General features: G+C 35.7%; 1 protein-coding gene across 16 annotated transcripts in view; it reads left to right on the top strand.

The window, feature by feature from the left end:
• MYCBP2 (MYC binding protein 2) overlaps positions 1-23,831 on the top strand; it is a 176,996-nt gene that overhangs the window by 36,090 nt on the left and 117,075 nt on the right. For all 16 annotated transcript variants that reach the window (XM_048295652.1, XM_048295659.1, XM_048295662.1 and 13 more), the window contains exons 4-17: positions 841-994; positions 2,334-2,530; positions 2,750-2,992; positions 3,246-3,317; positions 5,146-5,242; positions 9,671-9,744; positions 10,917-11,055; positions 11,663-11,739; positions 13,275-13,479; positions 14,384-14,548; positions 15,236-15,394; positions 15,862-16,066; positions 16,748-16,893; positions 17,617-17,718. In XM_048295652.1, coding sequence (XP_048151609.1) covers positions 841-994; positions 2,334-2,530; positions 2,750-2,992; positions 3,246-3,317; positions 5,146-5,242; positions 9,671-9,744; positions 10,917-11,055; positions 11,663-11,739; positions 13,275-13,479; positions 14,384-14,548; positions 15,236-15,394; positions 15,862-16,066; positions 16,748-16,893; positions 17,617-17,718 — 2,035 coding nt within the window. The remainder of the gene's footprint in view (positions 1-840; positions 995-2,333; positions 2,531-2,749; positions 2,993-3,245; positions 3,318-5,145; positions 5,243-9,670; positions 9,745-10,916; positions 11,056-11,662; positions 11,740-13,274; positions 13,480-14,383; positions 14,549-15,235; positions 15,395-15,861; positions 16,067-16,747; positions 16,894-17,616; positions 17,719-23,831) is intronic.

Genomic DNA, 23,831 nt, shown 5'->3' with positions numbered 1-23,831 from the left:
TAGATTTTACTCAGGAGAGAGTCTCTGTTAAACACTAAACATGGAGGCTCTACTCCTGACCAAAACACATAGGGAAGTTTTCAAGATACAGTTGCATATTTGTAATGAGGTAACCTTCCTCTCTTTTCTCATCTTTATTAAATGCAGAGTTTGAGAAAGAAGTGCAAGGGAGCAGTCAGTAGAGAGAAGCATGACTGTAACCTCAGAATAGTCAGGAATTCTGAATGGGAAAGTTAGAGATGGCTATAACAGGGCTTTTACACGTTCTATTAGTTGGCTCCATGCATGTCTGTGATGAGTAGATATGGAGTTTTAGTGACAAGCAATTAATCTTTGTTTTTGTCACTATATAAAGAATAATCTCAGAGGCTTTGGAGGGGAAAGTGCTAGAGCTGCCAGTATCAGCTGTCAAACATATTGTCATTCAGGTTGCGAAGCCAGGTTGCAAGACCATTCTAGTTTGGTGGCTCACATTAATGAGCAAGGAAAAAGAAGATTGTCAAATAAAGTGTGAACTGGATAGAAATTAGAAGGGCTCAAAGGCACAGTTTGCCTTTTATTGTGCAAAAAATGTTAAGTTTCCTTATTCTTTCAGGAAACTATTACTCTGCTTAGATATGCTCTTTTATGTAGTGGCTGACTTACGTGCAATATTTGCTGGTATGGTTGTATAGGTGGGTTCTTAATTTTGGTTCTCGTTTGAATTAACAGTGTGTTTTATATTATAACTCTTTATATGAGTAATTGTCTTGTTCCGTGAACATTGGGTTATACTTTTGTTAATGAAGATCTAAAAATATTATATTGACAGCTCTTCTTAAAAAATCTCTACTTCTTTAGATCATTGAAGTTGGATTGTGTGAAGTCTTTGAATTGATAAAGGAGACAAGATTTTCTCATCCATCCTTGTGTCTCAGGAGCCTACAAGCCCTGCTTAATGTGCTCCAAGGTCAGCAACCAGAAGGCCTTCAATCAGAGCCTCCTGAAGTCCTAGGTAATATCTCATCTGTTACTGTATTTTTATTAACATACATCTGTTACTGTGTTGGGCAGAAGAAAATGGTTCTTAGCAAGTATTTGTGAGATAGTAACATGTTTGTTCTCAACTGACTGACTTGATTCTGGAGTGTAAACTCCTTATGTTGCTTAAGTAGTACAGTACTTCCTCAGCATTAATCTTTTCTAGAACAGGAATATTGGCATGTAAAGGTGAATATGCAGGGTTTCACTGAAACAGTAAACCTTACAGCCTTACAAATTTGGATTTACTTGTCTTACTGAAGCATAAAATACTTGGTCTTATTGGAAAGAATATAGTTCTAGGGTGAATTTCTCTTCCAATCTGCTGTTGTGATCTATAGCTTAGATATTTAATGTTGTAATTTATGTGAAGTTGCTAAGCAGAGTGTCAGAATTCTTGTTTTTGTTTTCTCTGGCCATCCCAAAGCTTCCCTGAAAATTAATTTTCTTTTTAATGATATTGAAAATAAAAGTTGAACTCCTGATGCCTTTGAGAGCATGATTGACTATATCCTTTAAGTTAAAATCCCATTATCTTTTGTTGGTTCATAGTTTTTACTGGTTTATAGAACTGCAGAGAAGTCTAGGCTGTAGCCTGTGTTGTTTAAAAATAATTCTAAAAAGTCTTTAGACTTCATGTATTTTTTCATATTATATGACTTAACAGTATTCCATTTCCAAAGATAGTAATTTGCTACAGAAAGCTTTTATTTGGTATTGATGCATAGAGTATTAAAAAGTTACAAAGAAGACTTTTTGATTACTGCCTTAGTGGTTAGTTGTATCTGCTCTCAAGAAAATTTAGATGGATTTCTGTTCACACCTTTATTGTTACAGATGTTCACCACCAACAGTGCTTGGAAAGAGGCATATGATCAAAACAATTTTCAAGCCTTGATTTGAAATGCTCATTTCTGTGAAATGGGTTGTGCTCCAACATGGGTAATAGTCATAAAGAGTAGACAAGTTTGGTCAGGACCTACACCTTATCTCAGTGATAAGGTATACTGAATAGGCAGGTCAAATAACACTTTCCGGCCCATTTCTTGTTAATGTGTTCCACTGTGACAGGAGGACTTGTAGGTTTTCTTCTTTGGCCATGGTGATTATCCAGACTTTATGTTTTCTGGCTGTAAAGAATGAAAAGTTTAGCATAATTTAGGTTTATTTAATTAAGATGCTTTTCTGTCTGAAATTAGCTCTAAACATAATGGCTGAGGAATGTATTTTCCTAGTTTAATTTCCCATTGATAGTTAAATTATTTTGTATGATTTTGTGACTTGTCTGTGTAATGGGTGTGTTTTATCTGCAGAATCTCTGTTCCAGCTGCTTCTGGAAATAACTGTCCGTAGCACGGGAATGAATGACAGTACAGGACAGTCCTTGACAGCACTTTCCTGCGCTTGCCTCTTCAGTTTGGTGGCTGCCTGGGGAGAGACAGGAAGGACGTTGCAAGCAATCTCTGCAATCCTCACCAATAATGGCAGCCATGCTTGTCAGACTATTCAGGTCTTGCACTAAAACTTCTCTGTATCTGGGAATTTATGTAAATGAGTTCTTCTCATGAGTTCTGAGAAGATCTGCTGTTTAATTCTGTTACCTTATTTCCCCTCACTTTTTTTTGAGATGAGTAGGTATTTCTTTCTCTCTTGAGTTGGAGATAGAAAAGAAAATACAATATTTTAAAAATTGTCATCTTTTTCACTCACTATTTCTTTTACTGTTTAGGTGCCAACCATTTTAAACTCTCTTCAGCGGAGTGTACAGGCAGTTCTGGTGGGCAAAATCCAAATCCAGGACTGGTTCAGTAATGGGATAAAGAAGGCAGCCTTGATGCACAAATGGCCATTGAAAGAAATATCTGTAGATGAAGATGACCAGTGCCTACTTCAGAGTGATGGTTTTTTCCTCTATCTCTTATGTAAAGATGGACTTTACAAAATTGGCTCTGGATATAGCGGGACAGTGAGGGTAATGTGGCTGCTTCTTGTCTGATGAGTGATAGTTAATATTTTAATTTAACTTTTATGATGTCCTGTTTCCATGGAGAATCTTACATAGCTTACCTAATCATCAGTTCTATTACAGTTTGTGATGATTTCTGTGACAATTTGACAGCATTTTCTTAGAATTTTCACTTCTCAATATGGTTGAAGACATTATTTAGATGTGTTGAGTTTTCACTCTAATATTTGTTAGATGATGGAAGTTTTTTGCTTTTCAGGGCCATATATACAATTCTACATCCCGCATCAAAAACAGAAAAGAAAAAAAGTCTTGGTTAGGCTATGCTCAGGTAAGTGAATACTTAAAACATAAAATGTGTGGCCCTCCTCATCCCTCATGAGTAGTTTAAGTAGACCCTGGCTTAGAGTAAGCTTACATGGATATTTTATCATTCCTTTGGCTTTCATTATAAAAATAAATTTCTTGGCTCCTAAGTTATAGAAGATGATGGGCCTGTGATTGTACTGGCCTATAGAAAGGAGTAATGAAGTGTCCTTGCTTTGTCACTGTAAAGACTTTGGCAAAATATGAAGGTTTAGCACATCAGTTTATGAACTGTACAGTCAATTGATGTGTGTTTCTAAGAGCATGTCAGTGGATGTAAAAAAGTGCTGTTCCAACAAACATGTAAAAAAATACTTGAAATATCTGTTTATGAAAATAAATTGACTTTAGAACATCTGCAGTAAAATAAGGAAATGCTGTTTTGGTTGGGGGAGGATTGAGCACGTGTAAACAGTAACTAGAGATAATTGTTGACTTTGTCATTGTGGACTTAACTGTATTGGATGGTTTGGGTTTTTTAGAGTTAGTTTCTGGAATATCAACCACTTTTTCTTACACCTTTATTATTCATTATAAGAAACCCTCAAAACATACCAAAAAAATGTATTTCAGAGAACAATTAATGCACTTAATTTTTTTAACCAGTGAACAATTTTTATTGTATATTTACTATTAAGTGAGTGATCTCATTGTCCCAGTGTAATTTTTAGTATACTCCTTGCCATGCTTTCGAAGTGAAATTGTTTGTTACAAATATATGTTCTGTCACTGCAGTTCCCGTGTGTGTATGTGTATATATATAGATATACACACACACATGTGGAACCTGGTTTTATTTAATGTAAAAGCAGATCACCAAAAGGTACGCTGGCACAAAACAAATGGGCGTGGATGCATTCATTCTGGAGCCCGTTTTACAAGTTTGGAAAGGAACAGGATTCATGTGGTTTCACTATATAGTGTTACATGTTTGGACATCCTGTACATAACTATAAATATATGTGATGCTTTTTGAGTGCTTGTACAGGTGTATGTACTCACACAGTGGCTATAGCCAAAGGCACTGCAGTTTGGACAAGTGTCATTTTGGGGCTATATTTATAGAAAGTGTGTAACTTGCACTTACAGCTAGTTATGTGTCCATAAAAGAGAGAAAATGTGTCCTTAGTGTCATTTCTCTTCAGGTGCTTGGTTAACTTAAATTCAAGTGATTTTTCTTACTTCATCATATTAGTTATTTTTAGATTGAAGCTTTTCTATCTGCTTTAATGCTCTCTGCTTACTTTATGTGGGCTTGTTTTTTCTCATTACACCAAGATTCATTTATCCAGTAGTTTTCGATGGAAGAAGGTGTGTTAGTGTGGGAGTCAGTCATTAGTTAATATTTTTTTAATCTGTTTTTTAATGGATATATTAATATGCCCTAATGATTGCCCTTCTCTATAGGGTAACATTATCTATCACCCTCCTGGAAGTGCTGTGACTATTTTGTTGATTTGAAAAGTGGGGACAAAACCACCAGTTTTTGCTGTGGCTTTGAATTGTATACAGATCTAAGTAACAGAATGAATATGCGGGGCTTCAGAAGTTATATACAAGCTTCAGCATGCTAATCTACAGCATGTAGTAAGTGGAGGAAGGGAGTCAAATTTCCATTTTTTGATGTGGAATTTGATTAGTAGAAAAAATGTTGAGCATTGTTTGATGTTAAAAGTTTCCAGAATTTTAAAACAGTATCTAAAGTAATGGTTAAATTTTTTCCCTTTTAACACCTGTTGATATATTTAAGAACATTTTCATACCTATATATGTATTTTTTTTGCTCTTGCCAGGGCTATTTATTATATAGAGATGTGAATAATCACAGTATGACAGCCGTAAGAATAAACCCTGAAACTTTAGAACAAGATGGTACAGTTGCTTTGCCAGGTAAGAACCTTCAGATAAGAGAAATTTGGTATAGTTTACTGTTTATATTCTGTGTATTTTCAGGCAAGCAGAAGAGAAACTGAAAGATTTTGAGGTCATAGATACATTGGTTTTGACTTTGCTTTACTTTAGACCAGCCTCAGTATTTCACTTAGTGGCCTTGCATCTTACTCCAATTGCTGGAAGAATATTGCAACATTTTTAGAATATGTGATCATCTTAATTTAAAGACTACAAGAGCTTAAATTCTTTCCTAAAAATTTTTATTTCTTTCTGATTTGAACTTGGAGTATTTGGCTCACATATGACTGTTGCCAGGATCTCTTACATGTAGGCAGTTATAAACTATGAACAAAACCATTTGGTTTTTTAATAAGGTAAAAATATATCCAAAAAGCAAAGGCAGTTAATGAACACTGATGGACCATGCTTCTGATGTTTATATTGCTGGTGGATTTTGGTTTATTTGTTTGGGGATTTTTAAAATTTTGGGTGGTTTTGGTTGGGGTTTGTCTGTTTTGTGGAGGGTTGTTTGGTTTCATTTTGTTGGCCTTTTTCGGAGGAGCCTCATAACATCAGTCTGTTTAAAGAAGGAGGATGTTCTTGGAACACGGCCTTCTAGTGAAATCCATCTGTTCTTAGCTACTCACATAAACAGTAGAAGGACACAAGAATACTATTTGGTCAAACAATGACAGGCTTATTCTGTAGATCAGAAGAAAGATTTTGTTTCATTCTGACAAAAATAAGAAACCAGTGGGTTCTTATTTGATTGAAACCTCAGGAAAGTTCTCTAGAATTTTTGTCTTTAAAACACAAATAGTAATTTTTTAAACAAGTTCTGGATGTTGAATCTAGTCCATGCAACCTTCTGCACATCCTTAAAGTATGGATGTCTTTTTAAGCTGCTTGTGTTCTTTGTGGGGCTGTATGACATATTTCAGTGAGAGTACATTCAAGGACCTGAAAAAATGCCTTTCAGAGTGATTTTTCAACTTTCTTCACCTCGGGGTGTCTTCTTATAGGAGTAGGGTTCTTTGATGTCCTTAATTATGTTACCATTTTTAAACAAATCAGTGTTATTCATGCAAGTCTTGAGAGAGACTTGAGCACATTTAAAGTCTACTCTTTGGAGCTGTTAGCTTGCTTTTGCAAAGCTCAGTGACAAGTGTCATTCTGCAAGACTGCCTTGTATTTATACTATAAAAAAGACACAAATTAAGTGAGAATGTGCCTTCTCAAAAAATTGCAAAAGCAAATCTTACAGCTTTGGGAATACCCATTCAGAAATTTCTCAAACTATTTTGCATGGTTGCATTTTGTGTGATTTGTGATGGTGTCAAAGTAGATGTTAAATGTTCTTTGTAACTCCAGTCCTTTGTATTTCAGTCCTTGAGCTTTGCTGTTTTGGTTTGTGCACTTCTACACATTTATCTCAGTGTGTTACTGTGAGCAGATATGACCTTGTTCTTTTGCCTAGGACAAATTCCAAAGGGTCCACTTCAGTTATTTTGTTTTACCATTAGGGGGAAAAAAAAAAAAAAAAAAAAAAGAAGGTAGGGGGCAGATGTCTGACCTGGTGAAAACTCAGTGGGTACATAACTCTGGATAGTAGTGGCTACCCCACTGAAATGGTGACTTGCAATTTGTTCTAGTCCTGAAAAGCCATGCTGGGTAGAACTAGAGGCCTTGCTAACAGCTGAACACAGCAAATATTTGCTCCTAGTTGGTATGGTATTCAGACATGGCTCTATCTGGAATTAATCTCTTTCAAATGCCTGGGCTGGTGATAACACATTTGAAAAAGGTGCTAGAATTTGTTCATACAGGGGCGGCATAGATTAGGAGCTTGGTAGGAGATGTGGTTAGAAGTGATCCTAGATAGAAGTCACAGGACCTTAGAAAAGTCAGAGAATTACGGGAACATTATTTTCTGCTTTCTCAAACAGTAGGATCTATAAGCTTCTTGAAACTATAGACTTCTATTTTTGAAGGGTAATCTTTTCACTGTGATAGATGATCTTGCAAATCCAGCCTTGTATCTGGAACTACCAGGCTGTGTGTCAACATTCTTGTATCTAATGCCTTTGCCAAGATTTGTACACTGTACCTGAGTTGTGCATCTGTTTTCTCAGTCCCCATATATCATAAAAGAATGTCTGAATTCCTTGAGAATTTACTAGGTGACTGGACCTGAATTTACAGAGGTTTTAGTCTTCACCATTTCTCTCAACAGTAATGCTGACTGCATACCTTAAACCAGTTTGTCTTCAGCTGAAGAAATTGCAGTCACATGGTATATGGTTTTATAGTTCTTTGAAATTGCAAGTTAGTATCTTAGGGTCAGGACTATTCCCTTAAGTGTGAAAAGTACTGCTAGCTGAGGGTAGCCTAGATGACCTCAAGGCCTGCATTATTAGCAGGTGCAGAATGCACAATATGAATGTGGAAGTGGTGCTTGACAGTCATCTTCCCTTGAAGCCTCTAAGAAGGCTGTGATTAACAGATGTCTGTAGTTATGTATTCTTAGTAAAATATAAACCCTTTCTCTTTATAGCAGTCTCCAGACAGAAGCCTTAGTTATCCTCATCTCCATAGTAATTTCCAAAGTCAGACTGAATAAGATTTAGGCTTGATCATACGAGCTCCTTCCTAACTGAGACACTATACTGGCCTGGTTTTTCTCGATACTCCCATTTGCCTTCCATTTTTTACTCTTCCCATTAATTTGATATGTAGTGCTGGGCCTGGATGTTATCTAATCAAGTGCTAATTTTTAGGACATCTTCTGGAGAGCATGTATTAAAAAATCCAAAAGCATTCCTGTTCCAGATTTCCTCTTTGAACAGATCTACTGTAAGAACAACCCCCAGAAATGTTTGCTGGGAGACTCAGCTCTTCTTGAAATGACTCAAGCAATAGGCTAAATAATGTAATATGGACCCACTGGTGGCCAGAATGTGCTGTTTCCTTGGCTGTTCTGCTTGTGTGAGCGTATAATTTTCAGTCATTCAAGGAATCTTAATGTTTACCCACTTCCTGTAACCTTTAGAGAAATGTCATTTAGATTAGTTTTGGAACTTCTCATCCAGTTACTGATACTTCTTTTGTTTTATCACTAATACAACTTTGCAGCATAGAAAATTAGTAGTGTTATCTGCCTCTGGTTGTTAAATCTGAGATTATTTTTGAGACAGCAGTATTTCAAACTTCAGCGTTGCTGCTGCCATTCTCCATCATGCTTGCTGCGTACCCTCTGTGATTCATACCCGGTTCTCTAAGGGGAAGGAAGGTTGTCTACTTTTGGTACTTTGCTTCCAGATGTGAGAATTACAGAAAGCTTTCTAATGCATATTCTCTTCCTCATAAGATACTGTATTGGACTGGGCAGTATATCAGGAAAAAGTAAACAAGTTGATGGGTTTTGTGGGGTGTTTTCAGCTGTTTTATTTTTAATGCTCCAGGCAGGTAGCAAAAAACCAGCAAACTTGCTGGTTATTCTAGAAAGACATTTTTTGTGCTTCATTTAGCATTAAAGTTATTAAATAAAATGCTAATACTGGATCTTTGTTCAGGCTATGAAGCAAATATTTGGAGTGTAAAGTGGCTGTCCTGTAGTATTTTTGGAAGAGGTCTCTTTCCTGCATGTAATCAATGAGACAAACACCTTACCATGTGATACCAATCTCTTTGCCAGTAGCTCCATCAACAGAGCAGGAAGGAAAGAAGAAATGGTGTAGGGGACACAGGTTTAAACTTGCAGAGAAAGTGGTCTTTTTCTTTTTTTTCCCTTCTAATTTGGGTAGAATTCTTTCCCTACCATTTTTCTTGGAATTAGCTGACCTATTTTCAATAAATTAATGATGTATTCAAGTATATACTTCATAGTTTTCAAAAATCCCCTAGATTTTCAGTTAACAGTTTGGTGAAATTTATAAATCATGAAAAAAACGAGATCAGTAATGAAAACAATGGTTTATTTACTTCTGTAGGTTTTATATGCTGGACTGAGGAAACGTTTCTTTAAAGATAATGGTCTTTATAAAAAAAAGTCTTTGGGGAAGGAGACTCAATAGTCCTGGAAAATTTGAATTTAGTTGTGTTATAGTAGTTTAGAATATGCCTCACAGGTGACTACTGGGGTTGTTTTTGCAGTTAAATATTGGGCTGTAACCACTTATATTTCATACAGTGGAAAGTGCCGTAATAATTCCTACGGGAACTAAGGAGAATTACATGCTTTTGGTGAGACAGGAGGTCTTAGTGTAAAATAACACATTATCAGAACAGTATGTATGATCTCATTTTAGACAAAGTAGAACTCTCATAATCTGATTGGAGTGAAAATGAATTAGACAAAAGCAGAGGTTAGTGTGTATATGTATGCTAATATAAACTGATGCAGTGCCCTTCATCTTTCTCTCACAGATTGTCATACTGAAGGGCAGAATATCCTTTTCACAGATGGAGAATATATTAATCAAATTGCAGCATCTAGAGATGTAAGTTTTACAAATGATGGGCAAACTATTTTTCTCTCAACTGGGTTTTATTTTATAATACTTACAGCTTCCTTTTTGCTTCATGTTTGGTTTTTTCTTCACTAACACAACTAAGGAAGAAATCCATGTAACTAGAAATAATGAGAAACTGCTATATCTCTGCATAAAAAAGCAGTATTTTAGTATTTGTTCACACAGTTTTGATTTGTGATGGATTTTTAAACTTTTCAGGTAAGTTTTAAGAAAAACTCCATTGCTCTTTCAGGGAAAAAACATCTTAGACATTGATAATATCTTTCGAACATGTTCTACAGGCTCTTTGTGGGATAACCTTTTTAAAGCTTAATGATAAACTTTGTTCCTGATAAAATTTCCTGTAATTGCTTTGGAAATTGTTGGGGCATTTCAGCCAGTTTTAATAGAAGAGATAGGAAATATACTACATTGCAGTAGGAAATATACTACATTCCATTAGATTCTTGTGTGAAAATTTCCTGTTGGCCAAAGCTGTGGAAGCCCAAAGAACTGCTCCTACTAGGGACAAAACCATAGTGGTGACTGTATGATTTTTTTCAGCAGACAGTTACTATGTTTTTAGTTCTGGTGTGGTTTTTGGTAGTGAGAAATCTGTAAAACAGGGAGGGGGTGAGACTGAGTTGTCAAAAGATGCCAAACATCAACTGTAAGAAAACCAGAATTAATCCATTTTCCTCCTAACAGAAAAACTGTTAGATTTTTTGGTTTTTAAACAGGGCCAGATGAAGATACTCCAGACTTGTAAACAGAAAACTGTTCTAGATACTCTTTACAGCAGTCACTGCATGCAGAATTTTGGGTTCTGAATCAGGAGAAGTTGAGGGCTTGAAAGATAGATGTAAATGGTTACAAAAGTAAGATTTCTACAGCAGTTCACTACTTTTATAGTGCTCATAGCATTTTCATAGAACTCAATATATGTTTAAGGTGTCAGATACTTAATTCAGCTTGTCCTGATCTGATGGCCACTTTCTTCTTTTCTCCTCTGTAGTAAATGTTACATTATAATAAATGTTACATTATCAATGTGTCCTCTGACAGTTTACTCTGAAATAATACTGTGTTGATGCACTTAGGACTGGTAAATTAATGCATTCATTATACAGTATAAAGTGGGTTTTTTGTATTTATTGCAGGATGGCTTTGTAGTGCGAATATTTGCCACTAGTACTGAGCCAGTATTGCAACAAGAACTGCAGCTTAAGCTTGCAAGAAAATGCTTACATGCCTGTGGCATCTCGTTGTTTGATCTGGAGAAAGATTTGCACATTATCAGTAAGTTCTTTTCTTTGAAGCTTAATGACAAGTCTGTTATTCAAACAATGGAGGTGGAACACTGCCCTTCCCTTTGGCTCTGTGATGTGCAGGAGGGTATAGCTCCATGATAAACACATAGAGGTGTTTGAAATTGTTTAAGCCTTATTTGACTCAGAGTCAAATCCATACACCCATTTTGAACCACCTTTCTGTCTAGTACTACTCATGGTTTTCTAGTATTTCCCTTCAGTTGTATAATAAATATATAATTGTTTGAAGCTTGGACTTTATAAAACATAGTTAAGCTGTGGAACTCCTTGCTGTGGGTCAAAGTTAACAAGTTACAAGGACCACTGACTCGATAAAAGGAAAAAAGCATCACATTGGAAAACACGTTTGCATCAGAATTTGAGGTGAAGAATTGTTAGTATATATGAAGGTATTCTGAAAAAATATCACTTGGCCTTTGCTTTGTGGTATTTTTGCTCTGTCGAGCCTGCTTTTGGCTTTATCAGAATAAAAAAAGAAGCCTATTTAGCTACATGGACCAGCAGAGTTGCATAGGTAACTGATCTGAAAAACTGCCTGGTTGAACTGTTCAGTTAACACAATCTTACTTGCACAGGTACAGGGTTTGATGAGGAATCAGCTGTCCTTGGTGCTGGGAGAGAGTTTGCACTGATGAAAACTGCTAGTGGAAAGGTACTGAAAATGTCCTGTGGTAAATAGCAAATTGCACCAATAGATGTCTGTGTTTTTTTAATTTAATCATTATTTTCCATAGTTCCTTTTTGCCTTTTCAGTGTGTTAGAATGTATGTCTATGACTGTATCCAAATATATTTTTCAGAGCCAGCTTTAAAACATAAAAGGCAAATAGTTATTTAAAAGCATAAACAGATAGTTGGAGCCCCTGAGAAATCCATAACTTGAATTTATAGGATTTTCTACAGTCAGTCTCACAATGAAGGGCTTTGTTTTAAATTTGGGAAACAAAATTGCCTTTTGTCTACAAATTGTGTTAGCACCTTTGCAAATTTTACCACCTCATAACTTTCCACAGTCTGACCATAGTAATTTATTTAAATCCCATCCTGATTTTTTTTCGGATCTTCTACAGAATTATTGATCCCCTGTGCAGATTTTTCAGTTGATTTCTTTAAACCTCCTCTTAATGATTTGATGTGTTGGTTCTGTTCAGTAGAGACTTTTTTAGAGGCATTTGCATATTTATGGAAATTTAGAAATAATACTGTCACTGACTCTTTACATTATTTACTGTGTTTCTGTGTCAGTGTGAAAAACTAATGCTATTTATCTTCTAGAAGCATAGTCTGTAATTTGCACATGTTCAAAATTGTATTGCTTTATTGGAATGAAGGCCTTGCTCTGCTGCTGTCAAAACAGTGGGATTGTTGAAAATTTTAACAAATAAATATTTTTTTAGAATAAAATTTGATGGTATGTAACAGAATTTGATCAAGTAGAACTCTTCAGCATTGGAGGAGAAAGATTAACTTGATCATTCAACTAGCAAAAATGCCTGTTCAGTATAAAATTAACAAATTTTCTGGGTTTGGTGTATAAAGTTGTCTGTTAAGGTAGGAAGTACAATATATAAGGCAATGTAAAATGGCTTTAGGTGCTCCATAGGTTGACATACCAGTTTTATAGAACTGTTAAGTTGCGTGGTTCTAAAGGAAACTTTTTGGTTTGTGTCAGTAATTTTATGTTTGTTCATGTGAAATACATTTTTCTGTTATTTATGTGCTCAATGACCACTGTGCATTTACTAAAAATGGTTTTAAAAGCTGTTGAAGCATATTAAAATATGTAGTAATTTGTTATTTTAAATTGATTTTATTGTTATAATACCATCTTGTCTTTACACGGACCAGACATTTTTGTCAAGTGTTTTAAATGTTTAGTTTCCTCTGAGTAGTTTCTTCTGTTCTTTCTTGTGTGTTCAACTCATCTAGCCAAACAATTATATATGAAAACTCACTCAGTGGCTCAGTAGAAAGCACATTTTGAAACAAGCAGGATCTAATCAGAATGTTTCCCCCATTAAGTCACAATGGATGGGTTTGAGCTATAGATGTTGAAATGGCATAAACAAAGTCAGGAAGAGTGCTGTGTGGTTTGAAATGAAAGGATTTAAAAACAAGGCAACTTTGAGAATTATGTAAGCTTGAAGTGCTGTGGCATAACTAAAACTGATAAACTTTTTTCTCCTAGATTTATTATACTGGCAAATATCAGAGCCTTGGAATCAAACAAGGTGGCCCTTCAGCTGGCAAGTGGGTTGAACTCCCAATCACAAAATCTCCAAAGATTATTCAGTTTTCTGTTGGACATGATGGCTCACATGCCTTACTTGTTGCTGAGGATGGAAGCATATTCTTCACAGGTTCTGCTAGTAAAGGAGAGGATGGTGAATCAAGTATGTATCATTGCTTGCTTGACCAGTGGTTGGTAACAGCCTCTTAAACAGTTTTTAATTTGAAAAGAATTCCAGAAACATGTAAGCATGCCATTTGTGCTGGAGATTATGCTGGCCACAAGTACTGACAACTAGTTCCAAAACCGCTCCCAGCTACAGAATCCAACCTCTGCTTTACCACAGTTTGGATTGTGTGGTAGAAGTACTATTTTAGAGTTGTCCTGAGAAAAGACAGTTGTAAATTTGGTCAAGAGGCCATTCTGTGTGCCTGGGACTTTGAAAAACTGTGGAGCCAAACTTTTGCCTCTTCACTGTTGTTTTATTGAGCTTTGGAAATGGGTGTTTTGGTGACTGATGGAGAGGTGCATTGATGAGAATTTGTAGAAGCAGATCATCTGTGCTTTATTAGGCAGAAATCTTCAGACATTAGAGAAGACAGATTAATTTGATGTTCAGACTAACAAATGCCTCATCAATATAAAATTAACACATTTCCGACTCTCGATTTCTGTAGTTGTGTGTGTAGGTTGAAATAGACTTTGTAAGACAATTAAAGATAGCTTTAGGTGCCCTGAAGCTGTGATCTGCTGTAATACTGAATTAAATACTTCACTTTAGGAAACAGATGGTAGATGATGATGTGGTAGATTAATAAGAATAATTAAAGTGTTTTGAAATACTTGAAGAATCATTTCTAAAAGATACTTATCTAATCATGTCTTTGCTTGCCATTGAATTTTTTGAGAGGAGTCAGTATAATCCAATTAAAATTCGACCAGGAGATTGTACGTATAGTTAGTTGCTTGGTTTTGTTCATTAGCAGTCTGAAAACTTACAAATATCCCTGTGATGATTTTGGGGTTTTTTTGGTAGATTTACTTGTAATTTATTTCTTTATTTAAAGCTAAAAGCAGACGGCAATCAAAACCATATAAGCCTAAAAAAATTATCAAAATGGAAGGAAAGATTGTCATATCTACAGCGTGCAATAATGGAAGCAGTTCTGTAATTTCAAAAGATGGAGAACTCTACATGTTTGGAAAAGATGCCATTTACTCTGATAGTACAAGTAAGTTAATATTGGTCTTTTAAATGGTTTCTCAACTAGAGTAATTGAAATTAGTATGGAAGTTTTTAGCTCATGAAAATGTTTGTTTCCTAATGTATTTCTGACATTCTGTTGATTCAGACAAATATGATAGAAGGGTAGAAAAAGGCAGTTTCCTGAAGTTCTGTAAAAGAATTTAGCATCAGTGGTGACAAATACCCAAATGAATTCTTCCACTAAGGAGAAGAAAAAAAAATTCACTGGTATTAATCTGACACAAGAAGGCCACACAGGAAAAAGTCACAGAAATGAGATGTGCTTTGCTACAAACCAAGGCTGCTAGAAACCAGGCCTGATATGTTTCTGTGCTCATAAGGTAGCAGGTGATCCTGTACATCACAGTTTAAGTAAAATATTAATGAAATAAACTCCAATGGCTTTATGACTCCTTTAGAATTCTTTTTCAAAACAAGTGATTTGCAGCAGTTTTAGGTTTGCTTTTGGCTTTTCTTTCTTTGCAGGACAAGTGGCCTGGGCCTAGTTCTCCTTTCACTTTTTAGTCTAGCACTTGTTTTTTATATCTGTTGTTTTTCTCCCTTGCTATAAATTTAAAAATTGTCAGTGTCCACTAGCCATTTTGTTACCTCACTGAGTTTTCTTCTTGGCTAGAAAGTGCAATATGTGATTTAAGTGTTTTATGTCTTACAGGTTTAGTAACAGATTTGAAAGGCCATTTTGTGACTCAAGTAGCCATGGGCAAAGCTCACACCTGTGTGTTAATGAAGAATGGAGAAGTTTGGACATTTGGAGTAAATAATAAAGGGCAATGTGGACGAGACACAGGCTCTATGAGCCAGGGAGGAAAAGGTGTGGAACCTTGATACTTTTTTTTTTTCCTTTTCTTTTGTGTGCTGGCAAATATCAGAAGTGAAAAAAAAGCTAAACATTTAGTTATAAAATGTAATTACAATGCTAAAGCTTGAATACATGCAACGTGCTTAAAAAAGTCAAGCATGCCCATGCACAGAGAGGTTTCAAGATAGTCACTGTGCTGGCTGAGCAGGCAAATCAGGCAGTCCTTTTGAAACCTGATCTGTGAGTGTTCTTCAGAGCTTCAGCAGTAAGCCACTGTTCATAGACACATACAATAGTTTGAGGTGGAGGGGATCATTTAAAGGTCATTTAGTCCAACCCCCTGGCAATGAGCAAGGACATCTTGAGCTAGATCAGGTTCCTCAGAGCCCTGTTGAACCTGTCCTTACCTCTCTGGGTAACCAGAACCCTCTCTGTTGGCCTCAGAAAGCAACTATTTGATATTTCAATATCTTAATAAGGTTTTGGAGTTGAGAACATGGCAACAGCAATGGATGAAGACCTGGAAGAGGAACTGGATGAAAAAGATGAGAAGTCCATGATGTGTCCTCCAGGCATGCATAAATGGAAGCTGGAACAGTGTATGGTGTGCACTGTATGTGGAGATTGCACAGGCTATGGAGCCAGCTGTGTTAGTAGTGGGCGTCCTGACAGAGTACCTGGAGGGTAAGGAAATGTGTGGAAGTGTGTGTGTTACAGTGTGTTGGAAAGCGCTTGTTGAATGTGAACTGAGTTGAAATTTCCATCTAAGTAACGTTATAGCTAAACATATAGTTGTATGTGCTTTTAAAATCGGAAATGGCTTAATTTCTGTAAATAGCTTGTAGTAGCTGTAGGTGATTTAGTTTTAAAAGCTTTTTTTTTACTTTAGCATGTAGTTCTTTACTAGAAGCTGTTGGATATGAACACCACTATAATTTTTGTCTCTCAACAGAGCTGCTGGCTCAGGATAACCATTCTTCGTCGTTATGATGGAAGTTTTTTGTCTTTGCTGTTCAAACTTTATTCTGTTACTTCTTAGTTGAGCTGCAGAGGGCCACTGCTTCACCATTACTATTTCTCCAGCATTTTGTGTGCTCATTGTTTCCTTGTTTATGTTTTCATGTGGTATACACTAAATTAAATGAAGAGAAGTTAAAGCTGAGAAATCAATTCAGTGTATGGTCAGTGTGTGGTCCTGGCACCATACAACGCAGCTAGGATTTAAACTAGCTGTACTTTCTGTTCATCTCAGGAAAGCTTGCATGTCTGCAGATAGAACAATCTAATAATCTATGTCTTAATTACTGAAGCATCAGTAATGCACAAAAATAAAAAATAGTGATAAGGCAACTCTGTTCGCTGCAGAATCTGTGGCTGTGGCTCAGGTGAGTCAGGCTGTGCTGTGTGTGGCTGCTGCAAGGCATGTGCTAGAGAACTGGATGGCCAGGAGGCAAGGCAAAGAGGAATCCTTGATGCTGTAAAAGAGATGATACCTTTAGATCTCTTGCTGGGTAAGTGATACAAAATTAGCAAGATGGCTTTTAATTCTCATTCTTACTGCACCTTTTTTTCCCCCTCAGTACATTTGTTTACACACTTTATTATTACAGGACTGTTTTAGTATAATATTGGTAAAATGGTGCTTAACAGTCAGATTTATTTATTGGTGATTTGGCAAAGTGGGATCATTCCGTTAAGTGATCTGTTTTAAGCTTACCCTTACTATAGTCATCTGTGCCACTTTGTAACCTGTACAGTTATGATACTAATGTTAACACTACAAAGTTGTTCTTGTCCTTTTTGATACCCTGAAAATTTTTCTAAAATATTCTTATCAGGATTTAAGCATTCTTTAAATAAAACTTGGCTAATTCACATAAAACCTTTAAAAAATATAAACAGTCGTAGACTTCGTTTAATAATACTTTCTGAAACTTTTTAGAGGAGAATGGAGATAACCATACCAACACATAACTAAATATATATGTGTATATGCCTAAGTACTACTCAGTGATGTTGGAATGGTCAGATTCATGAAAACCAGGAAATGAGGAGATAAAGCTTAGAACTCCTCCAAATTTACTCAAATCCCTTTTATTTTTTTTATTGTCAGGGCCATGTAAAGAGTAGCTAGTAAGTAGGTTTTCAGTTTTCATTTACTTAACTTCTTTTAGGTTTTATTGCTACCATAATGATTTTAAGGATAATTTTACATATTTTATTAATCTATTTAGCTGTCCCTGTTCCTGGAGTTAATATTGAAGAACACCTTCAGCTACGACAAGAAGAAAAGCGGCAACGTGTAATTAGGAGACATAGATTGGAAGAAGGAAGAGGTGAGTGCCTTACTGAGAAGAGGCTTGAATAGCTTAAGAAACTTCTGAGTCTGCTTTCTAAGAATGAAAATAGTCCTCCAGTGAGCCTGTACAGTAATCAAACTAAATCAGATCCTAAATAGGTAGCTTATGTAGTAGCCTGCTTTTAGAAAATCGGGGAAAATATGTGTTTAACAAAGTCTATACATAAGAATCAGAATTTTCATGATGGAAAGGAGCATTTTATATCATTTTCACAGGTCAGTTTGGGTTTTTTTGCTGTTTCCTAGTTAAATGATTGTTTTTTAAGTTAAAACATTTTTATATGAAGAGATGAAAAGACTACAAGCCTGTCCCATGCTATTTACCTATTGTATGAATTATCTAATTACTGTACTAAATTATTCCATTTCTGTTGTATATTAGTAGGCAGAATTTTCGTCTATAAAATGAACTTTTCTGTATTAGCGTAATATGAGAATATTGATGGAATTAAAAAACAAAACAACACTGCAACATTTCAAAATTCTCTTATGTTTTATCTACCTCATTATTGTTTGTGTGGAAAATCAACAATGTACCTTAACTTTTCAGCACTTTTCGTGTTCTAAAATACCTCAGTGTCTTGTCAAATTAAATTTAAGAAATTTAGACTGACATAAATTGTAACATTTTTTTGAAGCATGATGTGGTTGCTAAGATTATTGTGTGTTGAGAAGAGGAATAACTTTTGGGATGTATGCTCTTTCAAGTTCCTGCTATTAGTAAACACCACTTTGATTCTTCTTGTATGAATTAGATACTGGTTTTACTTGAATACAAAATGTGCCTTGTAGTCACAATTAATTCTTAGACTGTGCCAGTGAATCTTGTGATACAAATTGTCTTTATTTCACTTGGATTAAGAAATTGCTGGTTTTAACCACAAATAACAACAAGAGAAAGCTTATAGTTGCCTATGCATGTGGGAAAGGGTGGGATATTTATTTTTCTTTGCATCTTTGTGGCTAATTTTAGCTGTGAGGTGAAGAGAAGAAGCCTTTGTTTAGGTCATGTCAGAGCTGCTGCATGCTGCTGGCAAATATTAGTTGCAGTTAACAATTTTTTCTCGAATCCTAATTAAATGCCCAGGCATTATTGAAAGGTGCTGCTGTTCAGCCCATCAGTGATGACAGAGCTGGGAGGTAAATTTCAGTTAAAAGAAAAAGAAGAGTGGCAGAAAAAAATTTACATTTGCTTCTCTTTCTGTGGTTAGAAGTAGAACCAGAGAAACTTATCCCTTCTGTATGCCATCTATGTCAAAAAGCAAAAAAAGATCAGCTGAACAGTATGAGCAATGTATTGTTATGGTTGGTTTTATAGGTGTATGGGTGAAAGGAGGTTGTAGCCGGATGGGGATTGGTCTCTTTTCCCAGGCAACCAGTGACAGGACAGGAGGACACAGTCTTACGCTGCACCGGGGGAGGTTTAGGCTGGACGTTAGGAAGAAGTTCTTCATAGAAAGGGTGACTGGGCATTGGAATGGGCTGCCCAGGGAGGTGGTGGAGTCACCATCCCTGAAGGTGTTTAAGGGAAGACTGGATGTGGCACTTAGTACCATGATCTAGTTGATGTGGGGGTGTTTGGTCATAGGTTGGACTCTGTGGTTTCAAAGGTCTTTTCCAACCCAGTTGATTCAGTATAGGGACTGTAGCTAAAAAGATACTCTTGGCCAGCTTGTTGCACACATTTGTATTATATTCTCTATCTAAAGAGCATTGAAATCCCATGTCTTTGTGGCTGTGGGAGGTAGTGGGTGTGCCAGTCCAGAAGGATTTGTTTGGTTCAGAATGACTTCTTGTGATAAAGCTGGGAACAGTGTTTTACACATACTTAGAGATCTTGATTTATATAATCAGGTATGAATATTTGATTTTACTAAAGTTTGGGAGAGGTGTACAAGCACAAGTCAAGTGCTGGGAGTATACTGATTTTTAAGTAGTCTAATTGTTTGTGCTTCTTTACCAAAGCTCCAGTTTTAGTCCTGTTACAGTGACCTCTGATTTAAAAAATATGTTCTCGTGGTCCACTTGAATTAAGAGAAAAAATGATGGTTATGTCTGCAGGTATGACAATCATTTAATTCCTTCACAAGATCAATAGTGGTCTCTTGTATTGAAGAAGATAAGAATGCTCATCTTTATTTGCATTTATCTGAAAATTCAAACTGAATTTAAATGTTCTGAGTAGACGTAGTTGTCATTAACAGCTGCAATATCAATGACCTGGTTCAATGTTACTATCGCAAGCAACTAACTCATTTCTCAAACATTATCCAAGTAGCCTGCCACTGTTTTAAAGGACCTGTATACATGCTGCTCAGGAGCAGTGCACCAAGTAACTTCAGAAATTTTAAGTGCTTATGCTGAAGATTTCTTTGTTTTTTATCTTGAAATGAGTCACAAATTATAGTTGCTGTGATGGAATTCTAAGCAGTAAATAATCTTTGTTTCAAATCAGTTTTTCACGTTGCTTTACTCAAGAAAGAAGTTCTATTTTAGTGGGGAAAAAAATACATCCTCTAAATTAATAGTGGAAAAGAAATGTTTCAGTCTGGGATAATAAATAAACTATTTTTAAAAATTTGTAAGTTCCTTAATATTTATTATATTTCTTTGCTCTTTTCCATGCATGAGTGACTGTGACAAGCAGTGAAGAGGGCTCAAAATCAATTCTGCATTTTTGAGTTGGGTGTGTGACCTTCTGAGAAATAAAGCCAGGTGTATTCATCACAGCTTCTGCTAAATCATAATATCTCAACATAATTATTGATGGAATTATCTCTGCTTTTCACTCTATCTGTATTTCTGGTGAGAAGTGAAGGAGCTGATTTTCCACATGGTGAAGTGTTTGTTGTTTTTCAAACTGGTTTGGGGCTTGATGAGAGTAGTGAGGGATGAGTATGGAAATAGTTGCACTTCATTGTTCTCTGTGGCAATGAGGAAGTTTTGTATGTTAGAATATGGTTAGATTATTTTTACTTTCTTATGAAACGAATTTTTTCATTATGGGGGCGTTAAATTATGCCTTACTTAATACATTACAGAAACCTGTGGGCCACATTGTACTATTAATGTAATGAACCTAAGACTAGCGTTTTCTGAGGGGAGCTAATCTTGAAAGCTGTTCGTGCAACTTTTTCAGATTGGTATTTGAAGTAATAGATTTTGGAATAGTCAAAGATTTCAATTTATCACTTGAAGATAATTCTGAGGGGCGGGTTTCAGAAGATAGATTGTTAAAATAGCTTTTTAAACTGTATTTAACTAATAAGCTAAAAAATACAGAAATGGTTCTCAAAACAGTGATAATAAATGGTCTTAACGCTTCACTGGTATTTCACTACTACTCTTTCTCAGCCTATGATGTAAAACCTCTAGATGCTCATTACTGAGATGAAGATTTGGTGTGTAATTAAGGCTTAGCTTTTGATGCCCTTACAGAGAAGGAAAATTAATTTTCATTAGTCCTACTCTACTTGCAACAACAAGGAATCCATAGAAAATTGATTAATTTTAGTCAAAGCTGCTCTGTTTTGAGACAATATTATCTGAGGCTGCATAGATTTGGGCATTTTTTCATTTTTCTGAAGTGTAACTGATTCAGTTAATTCAGTGATTAGTTTTACCATGGTAGGCTAAGAATCATAAATCTGTTTAACATCTGCACAAGCCACTCTGAGCTTGGAATCAGTTGTCTGTTCGTTGCTGAACATACACATAAATACAGAGCAGAACTATCTATACAAGTGCAATATTACTTATTAAATAATACTGCAACTTTTTCTTACGGTTTTAGTTAAATGTTTATTTTGATGAAATGCTTTCACTGTTAAATTCGTTTCAAAGTTCTTCAAACAAACCAAAACCAATCAAAAACCCCCTACCTTTTCCCTTGAAACAGTATCAAACTCATACATGACTTTTTAAGAATGCTTTCAAGAGAAAGCTGTAGGCTTTTGCCCCTAATGACCATCAGGTATGGTTCTGTGAAGTTACATTGTTGTATTTGAGTCTGAGATTCCTTTCTGAAAGAGCTAATTATTGTTAATAAAACTGATGTTTAAAGTAAAAATATTTATATTGTAGTTTCAGAAGTCAGATTTGTAGTAGACTCAATAAGAACAGTTCTGGTTAATATTTGCTGGTTTAATTTCATGTATTTATATATGGAAATACATTGTTCATATATATTTAACAATATATAAGAAGTCAAGTATTCAGAAGGGAGAAGGGGTCAAAATTAAGATTATCATAAATCTTACTCCCATCTCATTCTTTTATTGCTTCCATATTGCCCTACATGATTGTTTTGGCTAGTGTGTATCTCTTTTTCCCCTTTAAAAGGCCTTAATTTTTCTTCCACACCTGATTTGCACAATTCTAATGTTGCTTTAAGACTACAGGAAGAGGCATCTTGTCTTTATTGACAATGTTTTGAACAAAAGAAGCAAACTGCAATTAACATTAATTTCGGCACATAACATTCTCCATGAATTTTTTTGCCTTATTAATAAATTGCCAGTCATAGTCTGAAAAATGCAGTTTTAAAGAACATGTGCCATAACTATTATCCCTGCTCCATAAGAATACTAATTTTTTTTCTTTAAAAGGGCTTTATAGATGGGACATTATATCCCTATGTTTTCCGCTTTTAGTGGAACTGAAGTGAAATTTTCTGAAATATTTTTCTTTAAAATTTGCAACCTGTTGACCTGTTAGATAACTAGTTGCCTATATTAGGGTTTTGTCTCCCTACTTTATTACTAAAACCCAGCCAACCAAAAAAAAACCCTTTTGCTTGGCCTCTTTCAAGAAGCCAAAAATAGGTTTTTACAACAGAGGGTGTGATCTAATCTAGGATTTTGCTCTGCAACCTGAATTTATGCTGCTTTTCTGTCTGTGTACCTCATGATACATGTCATCATGTACTATTTTTCCAGATAGCCTGCTCTGTTCAGTGCACTGGTACAGAAGTCAGCATTTGAGATAATTGAGTTCAGTCTCCGGTAATCAAAGCTTGCCAAATAGCATTTGTTTAGCGTGAGGTACGAGAAAAAATCAAAGTATGTGTAATATAAAATCAAACATGAAACTCTTTCATAGTTGTGTCTAAGTGCTTAGATGACCAAGAATGCCAAAGCAAGTAAGTGCATGCATGTAGGACGACATGTGTACGTTTTTCTGTAGTCTACTGCATTATTTAATAAATGCATTCTATTTGCAGAAAATGAAATTATTTCTGTGATTAAATATATGTATTTTTATGCTTTCAATTCCCTGCCAATGTCCATTTTAAAAGGTCTGGACCGAGAAAGGAAAGCTAGTCTTGACATTTCAGCTAGGGCTGTTTAGCATCTCAGCTTAGCTATGGAAAAACAGTCTGTGAAGGGTGAGAGTGAATGTCATTTTGCATCATGTAGTGACTGATTTAAAATAGCTCTATAGTCTACCAGTGACTCGTCTTTGCTTATCTCTGTCACTTGATATTCTAAAACAGAGACTGGTAATAGATTGTTATTCCCCATGCAGATCTACCTTAGAGGCTTCTAGAAGAGTTTTCCGAATAATATGCCGCAGGCATTTTTTAACAAATTAAAGGAAGTATCTAATGTGTGGCTGGATTGTTACACCAGAATATTCGTGGTACCTAGACTCTGCTCTCTTTGTACAGGCAACCTCAGATGTAAGCAGAAAGCAGATATGGTCTCCATGAATTGTTCTAGTGTTCTGTTGCCTGTGTTATTTTGGAGGGAGAAGGAGGTACTTAACGCCTTGCCAGCACGTGACCAAGGAGGCAGACATCACAATGCAATCAAAATGTAGATGTTTCCTATTTTATTATGATCATGTTACAGATTTAACATGCACAAAAAGCCAAAGAAGATAACAGACCTGTGTTACATGGATTTGTGTACAAATTACTATGAAATGGCAATCTATTGCATTTAACTTTATTTTGGATTCAAGTTCTTTACATAATGGTAAATAGTGTATAGGAATATCCAGAAGCAAACACAAGTCCGGCACTGGTCAGAAGGTTACATTGTCGTGGAATTGTTGCCCTGACTAGAGGAGTGTGATTCAGATGAGTAG

This window comes from Corvus hawaiiensis, chromosome 2 (assembly GCF_020740725.1).
Source record: "Corvus hawaiiensis isolate bCorHaw1 chromosome 2, bCorHaw1.pri.cur, whole genome shotgun sequence".
Taxonomy (NCBI): domain Eukaryota; kingdom Metazoa; phylum Chordata; class Aves; order Passeriformes; family Corvidae; genus Corvus; species Corvus hawaiiensis.
This window is presented reverse-complemented; position numbering and strand designations above follow the sequence as displayed.